Source organism: Dicentrarchus labrax, unplaced genomic scaffold, assembly GCF_905237075.1.
Source record: "Dicentrarchus labrax unplaced genomic scaffold, dlabrax2021, whole genome shotgun sequence".
NCBI lineage: Eukaryota > Metazoa > Chordata > Actinopteri > Moronidae > Dicentrarchus > Dicentrarchus labrax.
Genome location: NW_026136721.1, coordinates 30,630,410 through 30,654,127, shown reverse-complemented (window position 1 = coordinate 30,654,127; position 23,718 = coordinate 30,630,410). Strand labels below are relative to the sequence as shown.

Here is a 23,718-nt window from a genome sequence, read left to right as displayed (position 1 = left end):
GGCTTATCCCTGATTGTGTGTTTGTGTGTATCTGCACAAACACACACAGATGGGCCGTTGGGAGAACGGTACGCTGTCGTTGATGTTCCCAGTGTGGCCGAGGTATAACTCCTATGGGGATGAGGATGCAGATGAAAACCACCTCTCCATCGTCACCCTGGAGGAGAAACCTTTCGTCATTGTCGACAATGTGGACATCCTCACTGGCACCTGCATGAGAAACTCTGTGCCCTGCCGCAAGCATGTCAAAGAGTAAGTAGACACACGCTCATTGTGAACGAAATAGAAACACACCTACCCGCTGCTCAAGAGCCATTTAAAAGCCACACTTGCTCTAAGTTACTAAGAAAAGGCTGACAATCCCTGAAATGGAGGTGTTAGAGGAGGCGAGACAGGCACTCGTTTGTTCTCAGGATAAGTTAAATCTCAGTTGGATGAAAAAGGTGGTGTTAGCAAAGTTGTTTCTTGATCTCGGGAAGGCATTTGACACTCTCTATTAGCTTTACTTTAACTTTTTTTAAGTAGAAAATAGTGAATAGAATCAGCTCTCAAATCGGTCTCCATTTGTCTGAGAACATAATTGTCAATCACTTGCCCTCTGCTTGTCCACTTTTGTTCTACAAAGATTTATACTGGGCCCACTCATTTTTACTTTACATAATAATGACTCACCATCTGTTTGTCCTTCGAGACTGAAATCCAAATGTATGTGGCTGACAATCTAATACACAGTTAACACAGTTACTAAACTCACAAACTCAGTGGTCCATATTTAAACTAGGTTATCATCATGTGTATGTTCTACTAAGATAAATAACTCCTGTGTAGCCCCAGATGTTTTTATCAAGATATATTTACATTCAAACCAAATTCAATGTAGTTAATTTCAGATTATATTTAACTACTCTTCATGTCAACTGAGGCAGCCCAGCTGTACATCTGGGATTTACCCCACACGTTACTTACCATTGCATTCTGCGTTCTTTGTCAATGTTGTACAGAAGTAAAAACTATATCCCAACTTCTGACAGAGAGTTTAACACATAACAGCAAAGTAGTTTGGTTCATGGATAATCAGTTCTGTCAGCATTAATAATTAATTGCTCTCTGTTGCTGTCAGCTCTCTAATGCCAATCTGTCGGTGTACTTGATTTTTGTTTCTGCTACCACTCTAATTGCTCGTGTTCCCCATTGTGGTCTTTGTTTCATTGTTCCATTAATTCAGTGTGATGCATGTGTTGTTTTAGATGTACTGAATGTGTTGCTTCTTTTAAATATTACAATTACTACTTAGTAATGCTGCGTATTGTTTCCCTCTGTAGCACATATTATCTTTAAACATTAACATGCATCTTATTAATGTTCTGCATGCTTAAATGACATTTTAATTAAATAATTATTTTTTTAACCTTCACTGTTTTCTAATTTTAGTACCTACATTATTTAGAAAGTATCCAGGTATGGAAGCAAAAAAGACCGTAAAAATTGATTAATCATAGAAGCAACGGCTTTGTGAAAATTAAACACTATTGATTACTTAATGTTGACATTGAAATACCACTGAAATCATTTGTAGCTTCTCTAAATTTCTGCTTGCTCAGGCAGCACATATGATATGAATTTCCCTTGTTGAAATTTCCAGAAGGTCATTTTATTATTTTCTGACGTTCTATTGACCAAATGAGTCCAAGATTATCAGTTAACTGAGAAAATAATCAGCAGGTTAATCACTAATGGAAATAATTATAATTAGTTGCAGCCTTAAATTGCTCGAAATTGAAAAAAACATCAGTTTACATAGAGGGTTTTTAAAGTTAAATATTTAAATGCTATAAATTCATTGTCATTCTATTATTATGCATTCAGTAGTGATTTAAGTTCATATTTAGGTGCTGAGTTGCTTATAAGATTCAAATTTTTATGCCTTTTGTGGCTATATATAAGATTTTCTTATAACTCTGGTATATTAACAGTTATGTCTATGACTGTGCATGTCCCTGTTAAAAAAAAACAAAAAAACTGTAAATAAATTAAATTAATAAATCCCAACCTGAGCAGTACCTAGAGACAGAAAATGAAAAGATGCTTCTTGTGGGGCGCTGCCCAACCTTTTGTCATCTCCGATCTGGACTACTGCAACTCCCAACAAGCCAGGCTCGTAAAGTATACCGTTCAGCAGCCACAAACCATCCGGAAAGCTGCAGCCTGCCCTGTCTTCAACCTCCCCAAGTTCCCCTTTGTCGCCTTCCCACATGTACCCCTCTCTCCCTCCCCACAGGCGGCCGGTGGCAGTTCGCATCAAATTTTAAATTCTGGTCGTGGCATTCAAGGCTCCTCGGGGAGTCGCACGCGCAAATCTGCAGGCTGTGTTCTATCCGTACCCACCAGCCTGTGCTCTGCTTTAACCGGCCATTTAGCTCTCCACTCCCTGCGGCAGCTACGTCATCGCTTCACCTGGCCTTGACTCCTCTTTCTACTGCTCCCCAATAGTGAAATGTCCTTCCCACTCCAGGCGGGCCGGCAGAATTACTCCACATATCCTATTGTGAAAAATGCCTCTTTCCCCCTGAATATCTGCATTCCCCATGTCCTCACCCTGCACCTGCTATTTAAAAAACATCCCTTGTGTTTGTTTGCTTAGAGTTTTCTATTCATATTTTTAGCATGTCTTTATCTGACATGATCACTTCAGGATCTCAGGAGTATTTTGCTATCAGTGCACTAAGTCGCTTGTGATAACAGTATCAGCTAATGGAATGGAAATGTTTCACAAATTGACTTCGCTGTGCTACTTCATCAAATGTGATTATTTTGTATTTATATATACAGTTTCTTCTTTCCACCTCACCACACACCACCTCACTGCATATATCACTTTCTCCACTGCAACAATAGCAGTGGGCTGAATGGCTTAAATCGTCCTTTGTTTCCAAAGATTTTGGAAATTTTTAATTTGTATAAAACGTTGATTTAATGCCACGAAAGATTCATTTAGGAATTTGTTTTATAGTTGCTTTACTTTTTTTTGTCAGATCATAAATGCTTTAAGATTTCAGATTGTGTTTCTACATGTATGACGTATGCTTTAGAAATCAGCTCAGCAGAAATCTTTAGAGCCTTTATTTCAAGAGCCACGTCAAACAATACTGTGGACGTTTCCCTTTGAAAATAACTTTGAAGGCATTTTTATAGTGGCTAAAATATGTTGCAGGCCTTTTCGAGTGTGTAAACAATGCCGAGATATTGCTCAAATAGTCAGTGAAAGTAAAACTTTCTCAAAGAGATTTCCTCTGAATTCTTTGACATCTTGGGTTTGGCTCCAATTATCTGCTATATATGGACACTTCAATAAGAGCCTCCCCATGACAAGACAAGACAGCTTTGTTTCTCCCTGCTAATTTCTGCAATTTAGCTCACATCTGAGCTCATCTGTATACAGCACGTTCAGAGTACATAAATATTTATCATAATTGCTGCAGCTTTATTTGTCACTGGCTCAGCACTGTATATGTATTGCGCTTCTTGATTGAACACTTGGCCACACAGTCCAAACAATCTAACTTTATTCATTATATTCTACTCATGACTGACAGCATTATTGTCATAATTTCAATGAATGTCAAAATTTCAATCAGACAATAGAAAGAAGTTTAATTCTTCAGGATAGCAAATAGGATGAGATAGGAGAGTCACTGCTAGCCACAGGGGAAGTGCAACCAACAGAATCCACCATATTAAAAGCTTTTGTGTCAGATGGACTGGAGAAGACAGACAGGAGATGCAGCACAACAACCGCTGAGTTTCTGATCCATGTAGTCATGACAACACAACACTGTAAGCATGGACAATAAGACGACTGAATCACGGCGCTTGGAAAGTTTAACTTGTGACCTGATTCCTCAACCTATGTCCAAAGCGATCGCTGAGAAAGTCTTGAGTAGTTATGGGCCAAGATTAGTCTCTCCTAGGCCTTCTTTTACGTTACATTTGCTCTTTGTGTCCAACCATCCATGTGTCCATACATGTGTTCATACATTCAACCATCCATAAGGTCTACATTTACTCAGTCACTACTTAAATTTTATTTGTGTGTGTTTGTTGTTACAAAAGTGTGACATAAATCAAACAGATGTAGTGTGTGTTTTTTGTGCGTATGTATATCTCTGGGAGTCAGTTGTGTCACTGCAAGTGTGTGTGTGTGTGTGTGTGTGTGTGTGTGTGTGTGTAGATGTGTGTGTGCGTGTGTTTGTGTGTTTGCATAGTGACATAAGGACACGGAGAGGGCTCAGCTGGGAAAAGCTAATGTATACAGTATGTGTGCATTGGAACACCTGGGGCACATACTGTACATATGCAGACTCACACATACATGCACACACACGCACACACACACATACATACCCACACGCACACACACATTATGCAATGCCACAGATACAGTTGACTGCTGTTAAAAGATCTTTTAATCCTTTCATGGTTCGGTTCTTTGACAGTCGTTCTCTCTGTGTGTGAATCCCTCAGTTCTTTATGAACTTTCTCTTGAATCAAGTCAGCTGAAATGACAAGTGAAAAGGTCACAGAGTTACTGTTCCAATCCATATGTGCTACATCGGAGATGGCTGACATGGAAACAGTAAAGTTTAATAGATTATGAGAATCATTTGATCCAGCATTTCAGTTTAGTTCCCTTTTCCAAAGTCCTCGGGGATGGCTGTCAGAAAAGTTTACTGAGACATCCGTTTCCATTCTGTGCATCCTGTCCGCGTGGCTGCGGCACTGTATGTGTGTAGGTATGCTGTGAGTTTTGGAGAGGCACCTCCTTACGGACAGAATCAGAGAAAGACAGATGAGGGAGGGAGAAAAGGACAGCATAACGGAAATGAGGAGAAAGACGAGGGGAAGGACAGCTGATATTTTAATCATGTGGGTTGGTTGTTCTGCAGAGCCCAGCTCTATTTAAAGCCCGGCAGCATCTGCTCAGTACCCCTGTGTTTTCAGGCACTAAGGGAAACACACACACACACACACACACACACACACACAGACACACAGACACACACACCATACAAGCGCTCTCTGCCCTTCAGCTGTATTTATGGTTACTCTGCACTGTCATAATTCTCGTTTTACAGTTTGATGGAACTACCAGATGTGTAGCGAGCAGGCAGCAAGAGTACAGTTGCACTCACACTTCACACACTAAACATGTCCCAATGTACAAAATATGACCTATTTGTGTTTGTGCATATGTGTGTGTGTCTGTATGTTGCAGTAACAGCACATCAGGAGGTTCCTACATTAAGCAGTGCTGCAAGGGTTTCTGCATCGACATTCTGAAGAAGATAGCAAGGAACGTTAAGTTCACTTATGACCTTTACCTGGTCACAAATGGAAAACATGGCAAGAAGATCAACAATGTGTGGAACGGCATGGTTGGAGAGGTACTGCCTACCTATTTGTACCATATCAGTCTGTCTCTCTGACTTTCTATGTGATTATTGGGAAACACACTTCTTTCTTGCAGAGTTGGATCCATACTACTCTCATGTTTGTACGGTAAATAATAAGCTGTCACCAGCAGCCAGAAGAAGGCAGGAAACAGAGGTAAACAGCTAGCCTGGCTCCATCCAACTGCACAAAAATCCACCCACCAGCATCTCTAAATCTAGCTTCATATTTAACGGACAGATATGAGAGCAGTATTGATCCTCTGAAGCCTGGTCCACACAGCACACGTGAGCGGTGAGTGTGTGTCGCAGAACGTCTAGCTTTTCATTTCGATGCCCATGTTCGCAGGTTAGAGCGGCCACACTGCCCACTCCTCTCAGCCACGGCTGCAGTGACGCTTCACTAGAAAGTTCAGTTTTTCCAGCAAGCGGTTCTCAGGAAAATTAGACAGTGAAAAGGATCTGTACCAGCAACATATACTCTCTCTACCGTTTCAGTGTTTATATCTGTAGAATATTGTATTGTACTTATCAAAGGCAAACTCAGTGTAGAAAGATAGCAGCAGCAGCAGCAGAAACGCCCTCTGTGTGGACACCACAGGCGTGCGAGCCGCAGCAGATCAGTGAAGCAGCCGTCATGCACTTCTCACTAATGCTGTGTGGATAGAGGGTTATCCAAGTCTCCGCAAGAAAGAAAATAACTGTACAGTATTTGTCAAAATGTCAACTATTTCTTTACATGACTAATAATTCAAAAAGCCACATAGATAAATCATTCAGTTGCATAATGCCACCCGTCTTTATTTCAGACTGTATTGCTTGGTTCTTCCTACAGTTGGACTCTTGGCATTATTATTAAATGTAATGATTAAAGGATTTGGCTGAGTCGTTCTATATTTTTTTATTTTCAAAAATCATAAAAATCCCTTCCCTGCGTTTGGCACTTAGCCCCGAGTCCATTTGTTCAAGCTAGAAAGTGAATCACTGATGTGTTTTTAATAGTTTTTAGACAACAATCGCCGTTTGTGGCACAGAGGAATAAGCTATATCCGGCATTAGATACCGAGACAATACTAACAGACAATACTATAATCAATTCATTGTGGGTTTTGGTCTTGTCAGGGGATTTGTTGACTTTAAGAAAAATTTGCTATATTGCCAGACTAATCTTTTAAAGAGGCAATCTGTGACCCAATTGTAAACAAAGGTTTCACCCCACCACCAAACCCTAAGACACAGGACTGAAAGCTGCCATCACTTTTATATTAATTCACAGATCTTTTAATCCACATTGTGACACTAGAGAACAATATAAAATGTTCTATGATTTGGAAAGAGTTTGTTTATATCTTTAATGTTGTTTCTAGGAGTGGAAAAGGTTTATGTTTTCAGATACGATCATTTGTTAGGCACCACAAAAAGCTAATTTGTCATCATTAAGTCACAATCTTTAATTATATATGTGTAATTTATATAGTCAATAATATTTCCTATTCAGGATTACATATTACGGTGCTTTTGAACAGGAGCAGGATACCTCGAGGCGTACTTGATCGCTATCGTTTATCTTTTCTGGAAATGACTTACGCAGTCAGGTTAAATTAAAGCTAAGCGCTGCCACAGTAAAATCCTTAAAGGTTGAAAGTGAAACTTAAACGTCTGATAATGGAACCTGACAATATGATCCATGGATTGTGGCAATGTTTATGGGAACAGACCGCTAGAAGCCTTTAGACAATTAAATCTGAACAAACATTTTACTACATACTAAAAATGACATCTGTATAAGCAGAATCTCCAAATGTCAGAATGCATTCACACACCCAGAAATGGTGGCACTATGAAAAAGACAGCTGTATTTTTATTTTTCATCTGATATGGCTGACAATGCCCTCCAACTATAGATGACATTCTGTGCTTATACCCTCAGTCACTGTGATATTTCACATCCAGAATAAAAAAGGAGGAACATATCAAAGAGGAATTGTCTGATGTTGTCCAAATATTTACGGACCTCACTGTATTTATTTCTGTCAGTGTGGGTAGTGAGTCATGCACTCGCTGTAACTATTGTTCTCTCTGTCTACCAGGTGGTGTATAAGAAGGCAGTGATGGCTGTCGGTTCATTGACCATCAATGAGGAGAGGTCAGAGGTCATAGACTTCTCCGTGCCCTTTGTGGAGACTGGCATCAGTGTCATGGTGTCACGTAGCAATGGGACCGTCTCTCCTTCTGCCTTCCTCGGTACATCCGTCGCTCTTTCTGTCTTCCTTAACCATAAATTTCCTCTTTTTTTCCTTTCTTCTTTTGCTTCGTCTGTCCCCCAGTGAGCCGACTACTGGGAGCCGGAAAAGGGGAGGTGCTTACATGTTGGCAAAACCCTGAACATAAAATGGAATATTTTATTCAGGCAGTGTATGCTGGCCAAATTTCTACTTGTACCCTGACTTTATCTGGGCCTCAACACCCTAAGCACATTAATATTTTCTAGCAGAGCGGAGTGAGCGGAGTGTGCCAGCTGTTTTATGAAAAGTCAGCTCAGACAAAGCATTCTCGATACTCCTCGCTCCTCTCCTCCTCCTCTTCCTCTTCCTCCAGTTGTTCAGATGACTAGAAACTGAAGCGCTCCTCCGTGCTCGCCTAATGTCTTGTATTGTCATTGGAGCGAGACAGGGAGCGAGGGGATGTATTGGACCATGTGTGTGTTGGTCCCTGTGTATCAAGCCATGTGTCAGTATGCGTGTGTGTGTGAGTAAAAAAAACAGTGTGTGTGATACTGCGGGAATATATTAGGATGTTTGTGTATTGAATCGAGGATGTGTGGAGAATGAATATGCTTTGGCCGTATGTATATTAAAGGGTGAATGCGCTGTGTGTGTATTTATATGAAATTTGTATTGTGTGTGTGTGTGTGTGTGTGTGTGTGTGTGTGTGTGTGTGTGTGTGTGTTGAGCCTGGGCCAGGGTATCAGTGACGGTTCAGTATCTCTCGCACTCATATTAGAGGCACCTCAGTGCACAATCTCTCAGGGTTGGCTAACCCTGGCAGTCACATACTTACACATATAGACACACACACACCACACACAGACAGACACACACCACACACAGACAGACACACACTCACAAACACACACACACACACACACATACATACAATTTGTCTGGGTTCAGCGTCTCTGGCACTCATCCCGCTCTCTGAACTCCTGCCCTGCTGCACACCAAACACATGCAGACTCACACTCTCTCACATACACATGCACAGATCACACACAAGTAGATCACATACACATGCCCACAGCAGGGCACATCAGATCACTTGGAGTTTTGATTCTTCTCTCTCCCGATCCGTCTCTCTCTCTCTCTCTCTCTCTCTCTCTCTCTCTCTCTCTCTCTCTCTCTCTCTCTCTCCTTCTCTCTCCCCCCTTCCTCTACCATCTCCCCCGCCCCAGGCCTCTCCCTCTCTCAGCTCTCATCCAAGGGAATAATGAGAAATATGGAAATGTGCTCCGTCAAACTCTCTGTGACTAACTCTCCCTCTCCTCCCCTCCCTCTCACTCTGTCTGTCTCCCTTTCCCCCCTTCTCCGTGTCTTCTCTATCATCTTTTCCTCGCTTTATCTCCCCCTCGTCCCTGTTCTCTTTTATTGAGTCTGTCTCCTCTTTCTCTCCATCCCTCACTTTTTATGCATCTCTTGCTCCTCCACGGTGTCTGTCTTATGTACTTGTTTCTCTCCCTTTCTCTCTCTCTCTCTCTCTCTCTCTCTCTCTCTCTCTCTCTCTCTCTCTCTCTCAGAGCCCTTCAGTGCATCAGTTTGGGTGATGATGTTTGTGATGCTGCTCATCGTCACAGCCATCGCCGTCTTCCTCTTTGAGTTTGTCAGTCCGCTGGGCTTCAACCGCAACTTGGCCCAAGGCAAAGGTAGGCTTACACACACACACGATCAGAAATATCACACCGATCGTTCCTTCCCAAAGAGAGAAGCAAAAATCCAAGCTTACCCCGGAGCGAAAGAAGTGACCTAATATTACTCTGACTTTAGACAGATCAGTTAATGTTACAGAGCATTAACAATTCACTCCCAAAGCAAGTCTCCAACACTCTAATCTGAGGTATCATCAAAAATCTGAACCTGCAGCTGCCCTGCTGGCTGAGAATTAGAGATTAATTATGTGCACCCAAAATTACATTTTAGATTAATTTAACATTTAAATGAGCTAAAGGCCAATTCAGGTGTAGCGAGTGAAGTATGTTTTTTACTTTGATTTTCCTGTAAGCTAAACAATGTGTTAAGGTTGCAATTTTGTAATTTTAACAAGAAATGCCAAAAATGAACACTCTGTACGCTGTAGCAAAAAAAACCCCACTATGGTTGCAAACAGTGTCTTCTCGCTGCTTCACATCTAACACCCATCTCCATAGCTACTAAAATAAGCTAAACTAAGCTAAGCTAACTGGCTGCTGGTTTCTGGACAACATTTACAGTTCAGACACAAGAGTGGTATCAATTTCCTCATCTAACTTAGCAAGAATGTGAAAAACTAACATGCAACAAAGGTCAAACTGTGGACGGCGATGTGGTATGTGCCTTAACCATTCAGCTATCAGGACGCCTCACTTACTACAGTAGTTTAGTTAATTAACTTGCTTAAATAAAGGTCTGTCTAGTTGGCCAAAATAAGTTTTTTCTTCCCCTATGCTCATAACCAAAGCAAATGCTTGTTGTCCATGGTGACCGTTGAAATATTAGTGAGCTGTAGGCATAAATAACAATGAATAAATAATACTGTTACATTATATTTACAGTGTCACCCCTCTAATGCACTCAAACTGGGTCCTAGGACCTTTTTGTTTTAACTTTTCTTATTTGTAGAAACTGGTGGGATGTATGATGATTTGCAAAAATTAGAAACTCTGTAAAGACACATCTCAGCGTTTTTTCCAGCTGCTGGTAGGCAACAGTAACGCAGTAAGAATTTCAGGGAAATACAATCATAAATATTGTTTACTGGCTGTTATTCATTCCCAAAATAAGACTTGTAGTGTCAGCTGAAAATTTGCATTTAAGGTTTACCTGTCTTGGACTTTCTTCTTTTTTTTTATTTCTCCCTCTGCTCCCCTGTCTCTCTTTCTCAGACCCACATGGTCCGTCATTCACCATTGGTAAGGCCATATGGCTGCTGTGGGGTCTGGTGTTCAACAACTCTGTGCCTGTGCAGAACCCAAAGGGCACCACCAGTAAGTTCATCGTATCAGTGTGGGCCTTCTTTGCTGTCATCTTCCTGGCCTCCTACACTGCCAACCTGGCTGCCTTCATGATCCAGGAAGAGTTTGTGGACCAAGTCACTGGACTGTCTGACAAGAAGGTGGGATTGCACACATATGGATGCACAGAAACACACACACACAGAAGAAACTAAGCGCATTCACCGTCAGGGTTGCTCTTGTAATGGATGCCCGCCCTGCGGCCAGACAGGACTCTCCTGGGAGTGCCCTTGGGCTTCAACAGCCCAAACCCTCTGGCCGTAGCTGTCACCACACTAACACTGCCAGCACAGCAGACCCAGGGGCGCACACAGACTCACACATACACACACAGGCTGCATAGATCAAAGACATGTGTGTGTGTTTGTGTTTGGTTGTGTGTGTGTGTGTAGTTTGCAGAGGCTGGCAGTGTCAGCAGAACCCCAGCCAGTCTTACGCTAGACTGGACACACAATGATGATGACTGATGAGTCCACTCCACTGTCTCTCCCTCCTCCTTTCTCCTCTGTCTCTTCTTGTCACTCTCCACTCTTCCTCCTCTCTGTGTGTTTCTCCTTCACTTTAACACTTTTGCTCCCTCTTCAACTTGGACTCCCTTTCTTCCCCTGCCTTTTATCTCTTCTTGCTGTCTCTCACTCAAGCTGTTTGTGTTTAAGCGTCTCTGTTTTTTTCCTTTTTTTTGCTCCTGTCTCCTCTTGTCAGTTCCCTCTTTAAACAATCTGTCTCTCTTTTGCTCTCCTTCTTTCTCTCCCTGCAGTTCCAGAGTCCGAACTCCTATTCCCCTCCATTTCGCTTCGGGACAGTTCCTAACGGCAGCACCGAGCGAAACATCAGGAAGAACTATCCAGATATGCATCAGTACATGACCAAATACCATCAGAGTGGCGTCCAGGATGCGCTGGTCAGCCTCAAGACTGGGTACTGTAAACTTGTCAAGCCCACTCACGTCAACTTGAGATTTATTATACCTGAGAGGGTAATTCTGTTTGCAGACAGGGTAAATACTTAAGAACATGTGAAAACAAACAATAAAAAGACATTGCATCACACAGAAACCCAGCCCCGTGGGGCCCAGCTCTAGCTCATGCTAAAATGCTGCAGTAACTGTGCACAGTGTTTCTGTCACTGACGGTAAAATGCAAACGCTGTCTGCAAGTGCTCATTATTGAGTCTTGTTGCTGCTGGAAAGAGGAAGCTGCCAAAACAGGGAGAGTGTAATTTGTTCTGGAGTTTGCTACCTTTATTCTCCCTCCTAAACGCATAGTAATGGAGGGATAGCTGCAGTGCTTTTATTTGTTCATTAGTTTTGTGTGCTTTGATCTTAAGGGTATTTTCTCCAAATATAATTTTACTTTTGTGCTTTTCCCTCTTTGCAATTACTTCATTGATATTGCATATCAAATAGGGAAAAAAATGTTTCTCATATCTCATATGTCTGGCATTGTTTATAACATCAACATAAAAAACTGCATAATTAATGTGTTCAGCAGAATCATCTGTGTTTAATTCAGTTCTTCTGCAAAATTGGTTGTTTATGCAGAAGAAAGTCTGAGTTGTAGTCAAAATTTCAGTCAAGTCGTAAAATAGGCTCTGACACAAAATACACATTAAAAATGCCCTATACTTTAATGAATCTACTGTACATTGTTTTCAAATGCTGTGTGTACTTAAAGGAACGAATAGTCTGAAATTCTTTGTGCAATTTTCAAACAACAGATCCTCAGTGACTCCATTTAACATATGCCCTTTGGTGAACAGTTTAATTCAAAGTATTTTATGTTAATGCTACATATCTAACATGGAGGGGCCCTGGGGGATTGATTAAGCACCAGGGTGTATCCATTGAGTTATGTATAACTATTCTGTTGCTCATCATGTAGTTATACACAGGGTTCTGCTGCTATATATGCTAGTGGCATTGGCTCTTTGTTACATTATGTTTGGTTAACAGTCATACATCAGGCTTCTGTTTTTGCTGAGCTCAGATGTATCAGGCCCACACAGGGGGATTGCCTCATCAGATACAAATTGTGGCCCCTTAGTTTGAATTCAGCTTGTCATGTCAGAATAATGACAAAGCCTAAGAGTAAAAGATTATAGCTCAGTGCGAACAAAGACATCCTCATGTGTGTGAATATTTACCGAACCAGCACGCACACCGGAGAGTACTCACAGTCACAGCCCGAGTCCAAGCTGAGAATTACAGCTCCAAGATAACAGAGTGTCTGGAGTAAACCAACTGGTTTGTTCATGGATCTGAGGAACATTGTTACTGTCACAGCACTGTAACGTTAGGCTCAGGAGTGAAGACTCAGCAGTGTTGTGGTCTTAACTACGGGAGGCTGATGGATCAAATTTCAGTCTTCTTTTACCATCAAATGAAGACAAACCCCAAATGCATTATACTTGTTTTTAATATTACATATAAATTAAATTAATAAGAATTGTCAATTTAAAAACATTTAGATAAGACATAAAGAGACATAAGACAGAAAAATATGTGCCTCCATTAACTGGTGACCTCTCTGAGAAATGTCTACTTGCCCGTTCAAAATATGAGTTGTTGTGATTTTTTTCTTCTGAGATTATTTCATTTAAAAGGTTTTTCTTTCATCAACTTTCTTTCAAGAACTACTCAGGAACCACTTCTAGTCAAACAGTTAGTCTGACCCTGTGCAAATTCTGTAACAAAATCCAACCACCAGCTCTTAAGCTCACTAATTAACATGTTTGTTTAATCCGTTGTAAATGTAAAAAGGATTGTCGTTTGTATTAATCTTCTTATGTAACTCTTGGCGGGAAAGCGAATACGTGTATTTCCAAAAAAAAGTAGTTTTTTAATGATATTTCTTACATAAAACAGCCCCAAAGTTCCCCTTGTAATTAAACAACGTTTGAAAAAGCTTGTGGTTTTACAGGGTTTCTTTCCTGCTTTGTCTTCCTGGAGTCTCTGTGACGAAGAGAATCCAGAGAATACATCTCTCTGCATGAAAGTGAATAATCACACTTAAAATGTCAAATTTTTCCTTTAAAGCATACCAATGTCTACTTACAGCTACTTCTCACAGGTTGGGTATGTTTATGAGCTGCAAACAGTTTGCTCAAAACTGATGTCTCCTTCTTGAATAGTTTAACTGAATAGAGGCCTGAATAGGAAAAATGATTCAGTTTATCAGAAAAGTGAGAAGAAATACACATAAATTTATGTGGCAGATATATGTATATTTTATTACACCCTTTCATATCATGTTACAACCCCTCATATTTATCATGCAAACCCTTGAGTGGTCCCACCCCACAGGCTAGAAACCCCTCATCTAGATAGTAAATCCAGAACGTGTTGTCCTCTTACAGAAAGCTGGATGCTTTCATTTACGACGCCGCAGTGCTGAACTACATGGCGGGCAGAGACGACGGCTGTAAGCTGGTCACCATCGGCAGCGGTTACATCTTTGCCACGACAGGTTATGGTATCGCCCTGCAGAAAGGATCCTACTGGAAACGACTGGTTGATCTGGCCATACTGGGCATCATAGGAGATGGTGAGACACTTACAGGGATTCACGTTCTGCACCATCTCTGTTACACTGCCTTGAAGTTTAAATTTTTAAGTTGTTCCCAGCCTTTAGTGTTATTACAGTTGTGCTACTGCTCAGTTTTCCCTCCTGTCTCCCCCTCCCCCAACACTCTCCCTCCCTCCCTCTGTCAGAAAGCTATCAGGGGCTAGTCTTAACACACCATTTCATCATCATTACTCTGTGTGGGTATGTGTGTGCGTGTGCGTGTGGGTGTGTAGGTGTGTGTGTGTGTGTGTGTGTGTGTGTGTGTGTGTGTGTGTGTGTGTGTGTGTGTGTGTGTGTGTGTGTGTGTGTCCACCGTGTCCTGGTATGTTTACTCCTCCAGATTGTTCTGTATAATAAGCTGTGAGATGGTGCGAATGGAAGAAAGAGAATGAGCCAGACAGAAATCAAACTGCTGAAACCACTAAAGCGCTTCGCTTCACACCCGGCCTTTTTATCCAGGGCAAACGCCCGCATGCGCATGCGACACACAAACACACTTGGTCTGATAATAATTCCTCCCATCTTTCCTTATCACTCCATCACTATCAATTCTTCTCCCTCCTCCTACAACCTTTTTTTTTCACTCCCCCTCCTGTCTCCTTTCCATTACGATCTATTTACCACTTCACCTTTCTCCCCTCCTCCCTTATCCACTCCATCTTCCCTCGTAATGATATGCTCTTTTTCCCACCACACCTCTCTTATTCCCACTACCGCCCATCCCCTCCATCTATTTTTCTCTCTCCCTCCTTCTATTCCTTTACCTTGTTTCCTTACCCGTACCTGCTGCCATCTTAAACCTTCACTTTGCCTTTTTCTGCACCCAACAGGTGAGATGGAGGAGCTGGAGGCCCAGTGGCTGACTGGGATCTGTCACAATGAGAAGAACGAGGTGATGTCCAGCCAGCTGGACGTGGACAACATGGCAGGTGTCTTCTACATGCTGGCCACAGCCATGGGCCTGTCCATCCTCACCTTCATCTCTGAACACCTTTTCTACTGGAGGCTGAGATACTGCTTCACTGGGGTCTGCACTGGGAGGCCCGGTCTGCTCTTCACTATCAGCAGGGTGAGGAGAAGAACATTTATCTGATAACCTCTTTACACAGCAGTAGCCTTTCCCAGGAACTTGGGAACCTACCTGCATTTTAATAGCAATCTAGTTTTGATTCCTGGGTAGCAGTTTTTGACCCCCTCTGCGTCTGAAGTAATACTTTCAGATGTTGCTGTTAGGATTCGCAGTGCTGAGCACCGCTTACTGATCAAGCACCATCCTCAGGAGTGCAACAATTGATGTACAGCATTGATTCAGAATGTAAGCAAGCACTTGCACATTGTTCAAATATAAGTATAAGGACTCGGGATGGGAATTTCTTGTAATGTTATTGACGTAAAAGCCGACTTGCCGACCACTCTAAAAGACAATGAGATCAAACGAGAGCGGGCTAAACACACAGAGACTCAGTGAGAGAAAGAAAACTTCACTGTATTTGAAGATTGTTTCAATGTGGTTACATACTGAAGCAGAAAAATAAGAGAAAAGAACCTCAGTACGTTATTTCAACTTTGAAAACGGCAGTCAAGCCTTTGTGGTGTTTCACAAAATCAATTCAGACATCACACAGTAAATTACATGAACGATTACTCTGTTGCTGTCTTGTGTGCAAAAAATTACATCTCAAACAAAGCAGTGGATTTTTAATCCTTTATCTGTGTAATTTGCCTAATCTTCATGGTTCTTCAGATGCGGTGAAAATGCAAATAGGAATGTGCAAAAAGGGACTTTTAGTTGTATGAATTCCTGATAGTGTCAGAAACGAGTTACAGTTAAGAGAAACTACAAATCTGTGGACATTTGTGTCTATGTGCCCGAGTGTGTATTTGTGATACATACATCTGAAACACACATAATAGTAATAATATTATCTGGGATTGTGTGATAAAAGAGGAAAGGGGGGGGGTAGTGTGAATATAGAGCCCAGCTGAGGTAGAGATGAATTTACTGCTGTGCATATGGACAGGAAAAAGGATTTAAACAGAGGATGATGTGGACACACACACACACATACACTCTCTCTCTCTCTCTCTCTCTCTCTCTCTCTCTCTCTCTCTCTCTCTCTCCCACACATACATACACGAGTCTGGTCCAGCAAAGTTAAAAAAGGTAACACATACGTATGCAGGTGCAGTGAGGTGATGGACAGACTTGGCCACACACACACAGGGTCCGGCAGATAGACAGATGCACACACACACGCACACACACACACACAAAACCGAAATGGGCACACCCAGACAGACCTTTCTTTCATTATTCATATGTCATGTCTCTGTGTTATGCAGGGCTTTTATTCCAGACGAGCAGCATTTCACACATTAAGTGTTTTACAAAAAGTGTGCGATGTGTGTCTGTGAGTGTGTGTGTCTGTCTGTCTCTCGGTGAGCGCAAGCCGTTAGAGCAGCGATACTGGAGGTTAAGTGGCTCCGGGAAGAACATCTCCTTGCACTCAAGGCCCCCTACAGTGACATCATCACCTAAATTTAATTTTCTAGGCGCCTCTGAAAGCAGTTCATCTAAAAAAGTGGTGATTATCTCTTCTAGCCACATTACAAAATAAAATGAGGTGAAGGTTTGCAGTGAACGCACTGGAGAAAAGGATGCAGAGGTCTTTCCTAATTTACTGTGCAAGAAATTAGTGTTGTGTGTGTTTGAACTTTCTTTTCATAAAGTCATTGGATTGGGAATTAACTTCTACTATCTCTCATCGCTCTCCTTTCTTTTCTCCCCTCTCTTTTCTTTCCTTACCCCTCTTCTCCTCCTCTCAGGGTATATGGAGCTGTATCCATGGCGTTCATATAGACATGAAGAAAAAGAATCCTGAGCTCGACTTCAGTCCTCAAGCCAACATGCTGCATCTGCTCAAGTCTGCCAAGTCAATGGCTTTGTCTTCTCCCAAACGCAACACTGTCCTCTTGCAGCCTAGCATCCTAGATGTCATGACGGGGAAAGGTACTATAACTCTGTTACACATTTTAATAAGATTTATATTAAAACTCATAGATTCTACCCTCACAGTGCAGGTACCTGTGATAGGATTGCTCACACGTACAGAGGTTACCCTACCTTTTCTATACTGTATACGGATGCAGATCTAAAGGTGACTCCGTTCACCTTGTTTTGGACTCCAGACTGTAATTTAATTGACTGTCATATATAAGCTCGCCTCATGATTAGAAACACATTAGATGGCACACACAGCGTGCCAGGGCAGTAGATAATGTATCAGCTAACTGGTGGAGCATCCATCCAAACATCCATCTATTGTATTTGCTGTCTGAGGTGCATCTCTCCTTGTCTCCTAGGTAACTCACTCCATAGTCTGCCCCCGAAGGGTCCTGGTCTCTATAGCAACGCCGCTGGTCCACAGGGTTTCCTGTCATTGTCCGGGCGACACAAAAACCTCCTCAACAACGCTGCGCCATTTCCCGTACAACAAAAAGCCCCCACTCTTCAGACCAGCCCCAACAAGCCCCAGCTGTCAATCACCAACGACAACGGCAAGACCCGCCTTGCCGGGCCGGCCTGCACTGCGTCAAAACCTCGAGCCCTGTGGAAGAAAAGTGTGGAGACATTGAAGACCCAACCTACTGTTGTATCTCCAGGCCCCGGCCCAAGCCCCTCCCCAACAGCTGGCCCGGGACCTCCACCAATGAAGAGCCAGCGCTACCTGCCCGAAGAGCCGCCGCACTCTGACATCTCAGAGTGCTCCAGCCGGCCGCCATCACACAAAGATTCTGATTCCATGGGGGCGAGGGGTGGATTCAAGCCTATCAATCAGCTGAGGAAGAGGGGTGGGGGAGGAGGAGGTGGGGGCGGAGGATCTAAGATCTACTCCATTGACTCTGACCAGGCCAGTCTCCAGTCCGCTCCCCCTTACCAGCGAGACAGCCAGGGTGGAGGTGACGACCACAGTTACCCCCCTGACCTGTTTCCGCCTGACAGCACATACTCACACCAGGCAGATGCACCCATTTTGCAGCTGAGCGCCAGCCTGCTGCACCACAGTCACAGCGCTGAGGCTGACCTGCACTCTCTGAAGGACAAGAAATACAGCACGTACACACACAGCAGGTATCCTGTTCCGCATAAAATAACCATGTTTAAGTGATTTTATGGGTTTTTCTGTGCGTAATCAGTGTCATTCTCTGTCCCTCCAGTGGGAAGGACAAGGCTGGAGGTTCATTCGATGCTCCAGGTGCAGGACAGGGGACACAGGCCGTCAGGCCCGGCCACTGTCGCTCCTGCCTGACCAAGCTGAGCGGTTACTCCGGCCTGTACACTGTCCGTTCGCCGCAGGCCCGCTGTGATGCCTGCGCCCACCTGGGGAACCTGTACGACATCAGCGAAGACCACCTGCACTCACACTACTCCCACACACACACGCACCCACACAGCGGGGACATGTTTACACACTACCTTCCCCAGAGTGAGCTGGGCCTGGTGGGCGAAGGGGACGGGCTAGTTAGCCACTTCGAGCCCTCCCCATCCTCACCATCTCCTCTGCCCACCTCCTCGTCGGCCCAGCACCTTCAGCTGAGTCGTCAGCACTCCTATGAGAACGTGCTTCCAGACGGTATTCCGGAGCGCCAGCCGCAGCAGCACGCCCACCTGCGGGGGCTGAGCCTGCCTGACAGAGATAGGGAGCGGGAGCTGACCCTGGATGAGGGGGCCTATGCTAATGTTCTCACAATGCGCTCTGATCGTCCTTTCAGCAGCCGCAGTCCCCCCTCTCCGTCACCCTCCCATCACCATAGTCTGGACACCCCAATGCCCCTCCCCCGGCGCTCAAAGAGTCTCTTCCCTGATCGTCCCTCTCACAACCCTTTCCTCCAGTCAGCCCCTGGCACGACACAACGAGATCCCGCCCCACAGTCTGTCACACGCATGCCACAGAGAAGTTCCGCCCACGAGCTCTATAAGCAGCGAATGCCGCTGTCGCTTACCCTAGGTAACCATGGCAGCCATCACAACAACCAGCATGGCGGCCATGTCGACCAACAGGTGTTCTACCCTCAGCAGGAGCCCCCCATGGTGGCCTACATGGTCCCACCTGCTGCCTCTCAGCCAATGAGCTATGTGACAGCACCGCGAGCCTCGAGCGCAGGCGGCAACAGGCCCCGGCTCTACCGCCGCATGCCCAGCATCGAGTCTGACGTCTGAGAGTCACATGCGACACACTTACTCTCACTGAAACACATTAGCACACACGCATGCAAGACAGAGGTGTGTGTGACCGGACCAGGCAGCTCTGATTCTAAGCACATATACAGAAACACACACACACACACACACAGACACGAACACAGGTGAAAGATGGGAAGTTCTGCTCTGGACTAAAAGGTTAATGGTGATGCTGAGTAAATAAATCATTGTTTCTTTATCACACCCTCTGTAGGGCAGGGTTGGGGCCACAGGGACACCTGGAGGCACAATACAAGATGAAAAGTATGTGTGAGTGTCAGTGTGTGTACTAGCCTCAAGCTGTGGGCAACGAGGCACAAACTGACAATAAGTCTGACAAGACAGATCGAAATCCAGGTGGAATAAGAGGGACACTGTACACAGAGTCTAACTCCAACAGTGGGATCAGATGGAAGATACAACAGTGTGTTTGGAAGACGAGCCGACTTGTCCCGCCCTCTCACCAGCCTCTTGGAAATGAAGGGGACACAGACAACCCCTTTCTCTCTGAGATTACACACAAACACATATTTCAACTAAACACACCCGACCCTCTCCAGGACTCTCCTGTTGCACTATGATTTCTGCAGTCAACCCGTATGTTGTCTGAGCCTCCAAACTGCACTGCCAGCATGGCTTAAAGAGTAGTAAACTACACTAGAGTAATCCTTGACTTGAATGGAAATTACTATATTTGTAATAGACTAGACTGGGACGGCAGGCAGCTGGTCAGGACGAAGGTCTGAGAAGTGAATCGGCTCCTGCCCGCAGATGTACAAACACTCGAACATGCACACACACACTGTCTGTTTTTTAGGGAGGAAGTAAAAACTACCGACTGTTTGTTATTGTTGATGTCACCCTAATTGAACATTCCAAAAAATGGACCAAACGTGGCCGCCAGTAAAAGCCTATCAGGATGACGGTGTGTGTTCTAGTGTTTCTAGATCTATAGAAATACAGTATAGCATCCTTGCTTCCTCTCTTAGCTAGCCTTCAGGTCATACTGCATGCTTCCTACTGCCCTGTGTTACAGTTAAACTCCTATACAGGGTCATATATGCACACAGGCACACACATATATGCACACACACACACACACACACACACGCATATACGCAGTAGTCTAGGATAGTAGTTTAGGGTGGGTGTGTGTGTCGGAGCTATGAGATAGCTTCTCTTTGTGCACTTTGTAGATTTTATACCCTGCCACCTAACACAGACGTTTGACCAAAAACACTTTTATACTGAAAATGAATATGAATATTCTCGATCATTCGCTGGATAGATGTTTTCTTTTCTCTTTTTTCTCTTTGACATTGGGTTTTAGGGCACTGTTAAGGGCACAGTTCTGTCATTTTCCATTGTGAGGTCAGAAGTTTTACAGTGTTAGATAATGGGTACAGCATCATACAGTATACAAACACCAACTCTTAATCTTTCTCTTCTTTTTATAACTTTTACTGAACTCATCTCTCTATCTAGCCTTTCCCTCTCCCATCATCAGCTCTTTTTTTATTCTCTTAATGAAATCCTTTGTCTTTTTGCTTCTTCCCCGCTTCCTTCTATTGAATAGATTGAGTATCAGCAGAATAAAGTTCAGTCGTGGTGTTTAAAATTCAACATATTCTTGGAAATCACTGAATATCAGTAGTCGTAAAAACTCATCAAATTCAACACCGGCTCTCTTAGGATACAGTACTTTTTTCTAATAACTTTCTATGTTGAACAAAAGAACTCAAGGCCCATTTTAATGTTTCCGTAGTGAATTTAGAGGCTGAGTGCATCACTGTTGCAGATTTACTCATCAAATTAATACTCCTGGACGAGCTGGTACTTGTGTGGCTCTCTGTTGGCGAGAACACGGCGCTGTGTTTCAGCAGAGAGTCACGTGGCAAAGCAGAGAGTTTGCAAAGTGACTCGTTACAGAAGCAACACACACACACACACAGACACACACACATACACATACACACACTCGACGAGCTGGCAATGTGTGTATGAGTGTTCTAGAAATCCATAATCTACTGAGTAAGGGCATTGATTTTTGAGCACAAGGATTTTGATGGAAAAAGGACTTGATATCCCATTAGCTGAGCGTCTGTCTCTATTCTCTTTCTTTCTATTCTTTATCAACTCTCTCACACACACACACACACACACACATATATATATCTATATATATTGGCTGCAAAGAATGCAAGACAGTTTGAACAAAAAATCGCACCTTCGAACGGTGAACACTGCCCCTCTTTTGGTTTGGTGTGTAAGTTATATGCACAATATCAGGTTGCAATATTATACTTCTGTACAGAGAAATCTTTGTTTTAAATGTTAGAAACTGATTTCATTTGTTTGATTTGAATGGTATTAAGTGTTGAATTCATTTCAATAACAACGTGGCTTTTTATTCTGCTTCTTTAAAAAAAAAAAAAGACTGGCATGTTTTAGATTCTTGTGTGATTTTCTTTTTTTATTTTATTTTTTTTTTTCCCTCTGGTGTGTTGTTGGTTGGGACCTCACTGTACAGTCCTCACTGCTGGGTTAACAGACTAGTTAACTATCCCCGTCAGCTAACCAGTTAACTAGCAACACGTAGCTGGGTCTCTCATCTGAATCACACTCAATGAATAATGATAGTCCAGCCTGTGTGGTTAATACAAACCCCCTCCCACCCACATAGTTCTCTTCCACTACGAGTCTGTGCTGTTTCACCTCTGAGTGTGAGCGAGCGTGTGTGTGTGTGTGTGTGTGTGTGTGTGTGTGTGTGTGTGTGTTTTACACCGTGCAGGCATTTATATAAGACAGAGGATGATATGTGTATCGAGAGCTTGTTTGTGGTGCGCGTGTGTTTGTGTGTGTGTGTGTGTGTGTGTGTGTGTTTTCTGTACTCTTTTCCCTTCGTCCCACACATAACATTTGACCTGGCTCTTACTCATAAAACACAAATACAGTTGCACACACAAACACACGCACACACACATGTTGCGTCTGTACTGATGTGGTTAAGAGAGCATGTAGAGTGAGTTTTGTATGTCCACCATCACAGAGATTTTTACACCAACCTTTTGTTTGATTATTTGATTTTTTAAATTGCATGACGTGCTTGTGTTTCTGGTGGTACCTATTTTGCTGCAACACCTGAGTTCTCCCTGAGTTGACCTACTGGGCTACATGCACCAACGTTCCCTTCCACTGTGGTTAGTGCGCCACGTCTGACTCGAGCCCTGGATGCTCCCAATTCCTGGCCTGTGATGTCAACGATATGGCACCCAGCTGGCTCCTGCACAACGCCAGCCGCCGTCGAGGAACATGAGGGAAACGTTCCCAGGCTCAGCACAGTTCAAGTTTGGTCCAGGTGTACACACCTCATATACAGTACTGGGTGGAAGGAGTACGTTGGTGTGTGGTCCTCTGGGTCTCCCTGCTGTGTATCTCACTTGTGTATAAGTTCAGGGGTTTCTAAGCTAGTTGTGTTGTAAATACTACCTTGTCACTCAGTACCTCTGTACAATCTGTAAATAAGTAAAGGTTACATTTTTCTACTTGTCTGGGTCTTGTTGATTAATCTTTTTTTTTTTATCTAGCGGTTGTGTAACTAAAGTGTTAATGTTTAATAAAACAATTATTAATGCTTTATTGATCAGTAATAAGCCATTGATAAGGACAACTTTGGGGCTGCCTTGTTTAAAGGTTTGACATTTGTGTATTCGGCACACTCACTTTCTTAAAAGTTGCATGACAGGATCGATACCACTGTGTGTGCAGTAAATATAAAACTTAATGGTTCAGTGTGTAAAATTTAGGAGGATTTATTGGCAGAAATGGAATATAATATTGGTAGGTATGTTTTCATTAGTGTATAATCACCTGAAACCTTACAATGAACCGTTTTTATCTACAGAAGGAGCAGGTCCTCTTCTGCAGAGGCTGCCATGTTTCTACAGTAGCTCAGAATGGACAAATCAAATACTGGCTGTAGAATCTGTTGCAGGTTTCATGGACACCATAGTTCATCCTAGATGCTAGGAATAGGAGGGTGAGTTGATGGGATTGTAATCTGTAGCTACTCCGCTAGATGCCATTAAATCCAACACCCTGGTACTTTAAGATAGAAGCGCTTAGCTCGGCCAATCATACAAACCATAAACATTCGGTCTTACACTTAATAGATTAAACAAATGAGCTCTTCAGGTTAGGTCC

The 23,718-nt window shown here is 43.2% G+C and overlaps 1 protein-coding gene across 1 annotated transcript in view; it reads left to right on the top strand.

Annotated features, from left to right (window-relative positions):
* grin2ab (glutamate receptor, ionotropic, N-methyl D-aspartate 2A, b) overlaps nt 1-23,060 on the top strand; it is a 90,329-nt gene extending 67,269 nt beyond the window's left edge. The window contains exons 10-20 of the mRNA XM_051386567.1: nt 50-252; nt 5,273-5,441; nt 7,538-7,691; nt 9,241-9,366; nt 10,582-10,811; nt 11,468-11,628; nt 14,065-14,252; nt 15,104-15,342; nt 17,100-17,283; nt 17,637-18,405; nt 18,492-23,060. Of these exons, the coding sequence (XP_051242527.1) occupies nt 50-252; nt 5,273-5,441; nt 7,538-7,691; nt 9,241-9,366; nt 10,582-10,811; nt 11,468-11,628; nt 14,065-14,252; nt 15,104-15,342; nt 17,100-17,283; nt 17,637-18,405; nt 18,492-19,494 (3,426 nt within the window). The 3' untranslated portion in view covers nt 19,495-23,060. The remainder of the gene's footprint in view (nt 1-49; nt 253-5,272; nt 5,442-7,537; nt 7,692-9,240; nt 9,367-10,581; nt 10,812-11,467; nt 11,629-14,064; nt 14,253-15,103; nt 15,343-17,099; nt 17,284-17,636; nt 18,406-18,491) is intronic.
* The last annotated feature ends 658 nt before the right edge of the window (nt 23,061-23,718 follow it).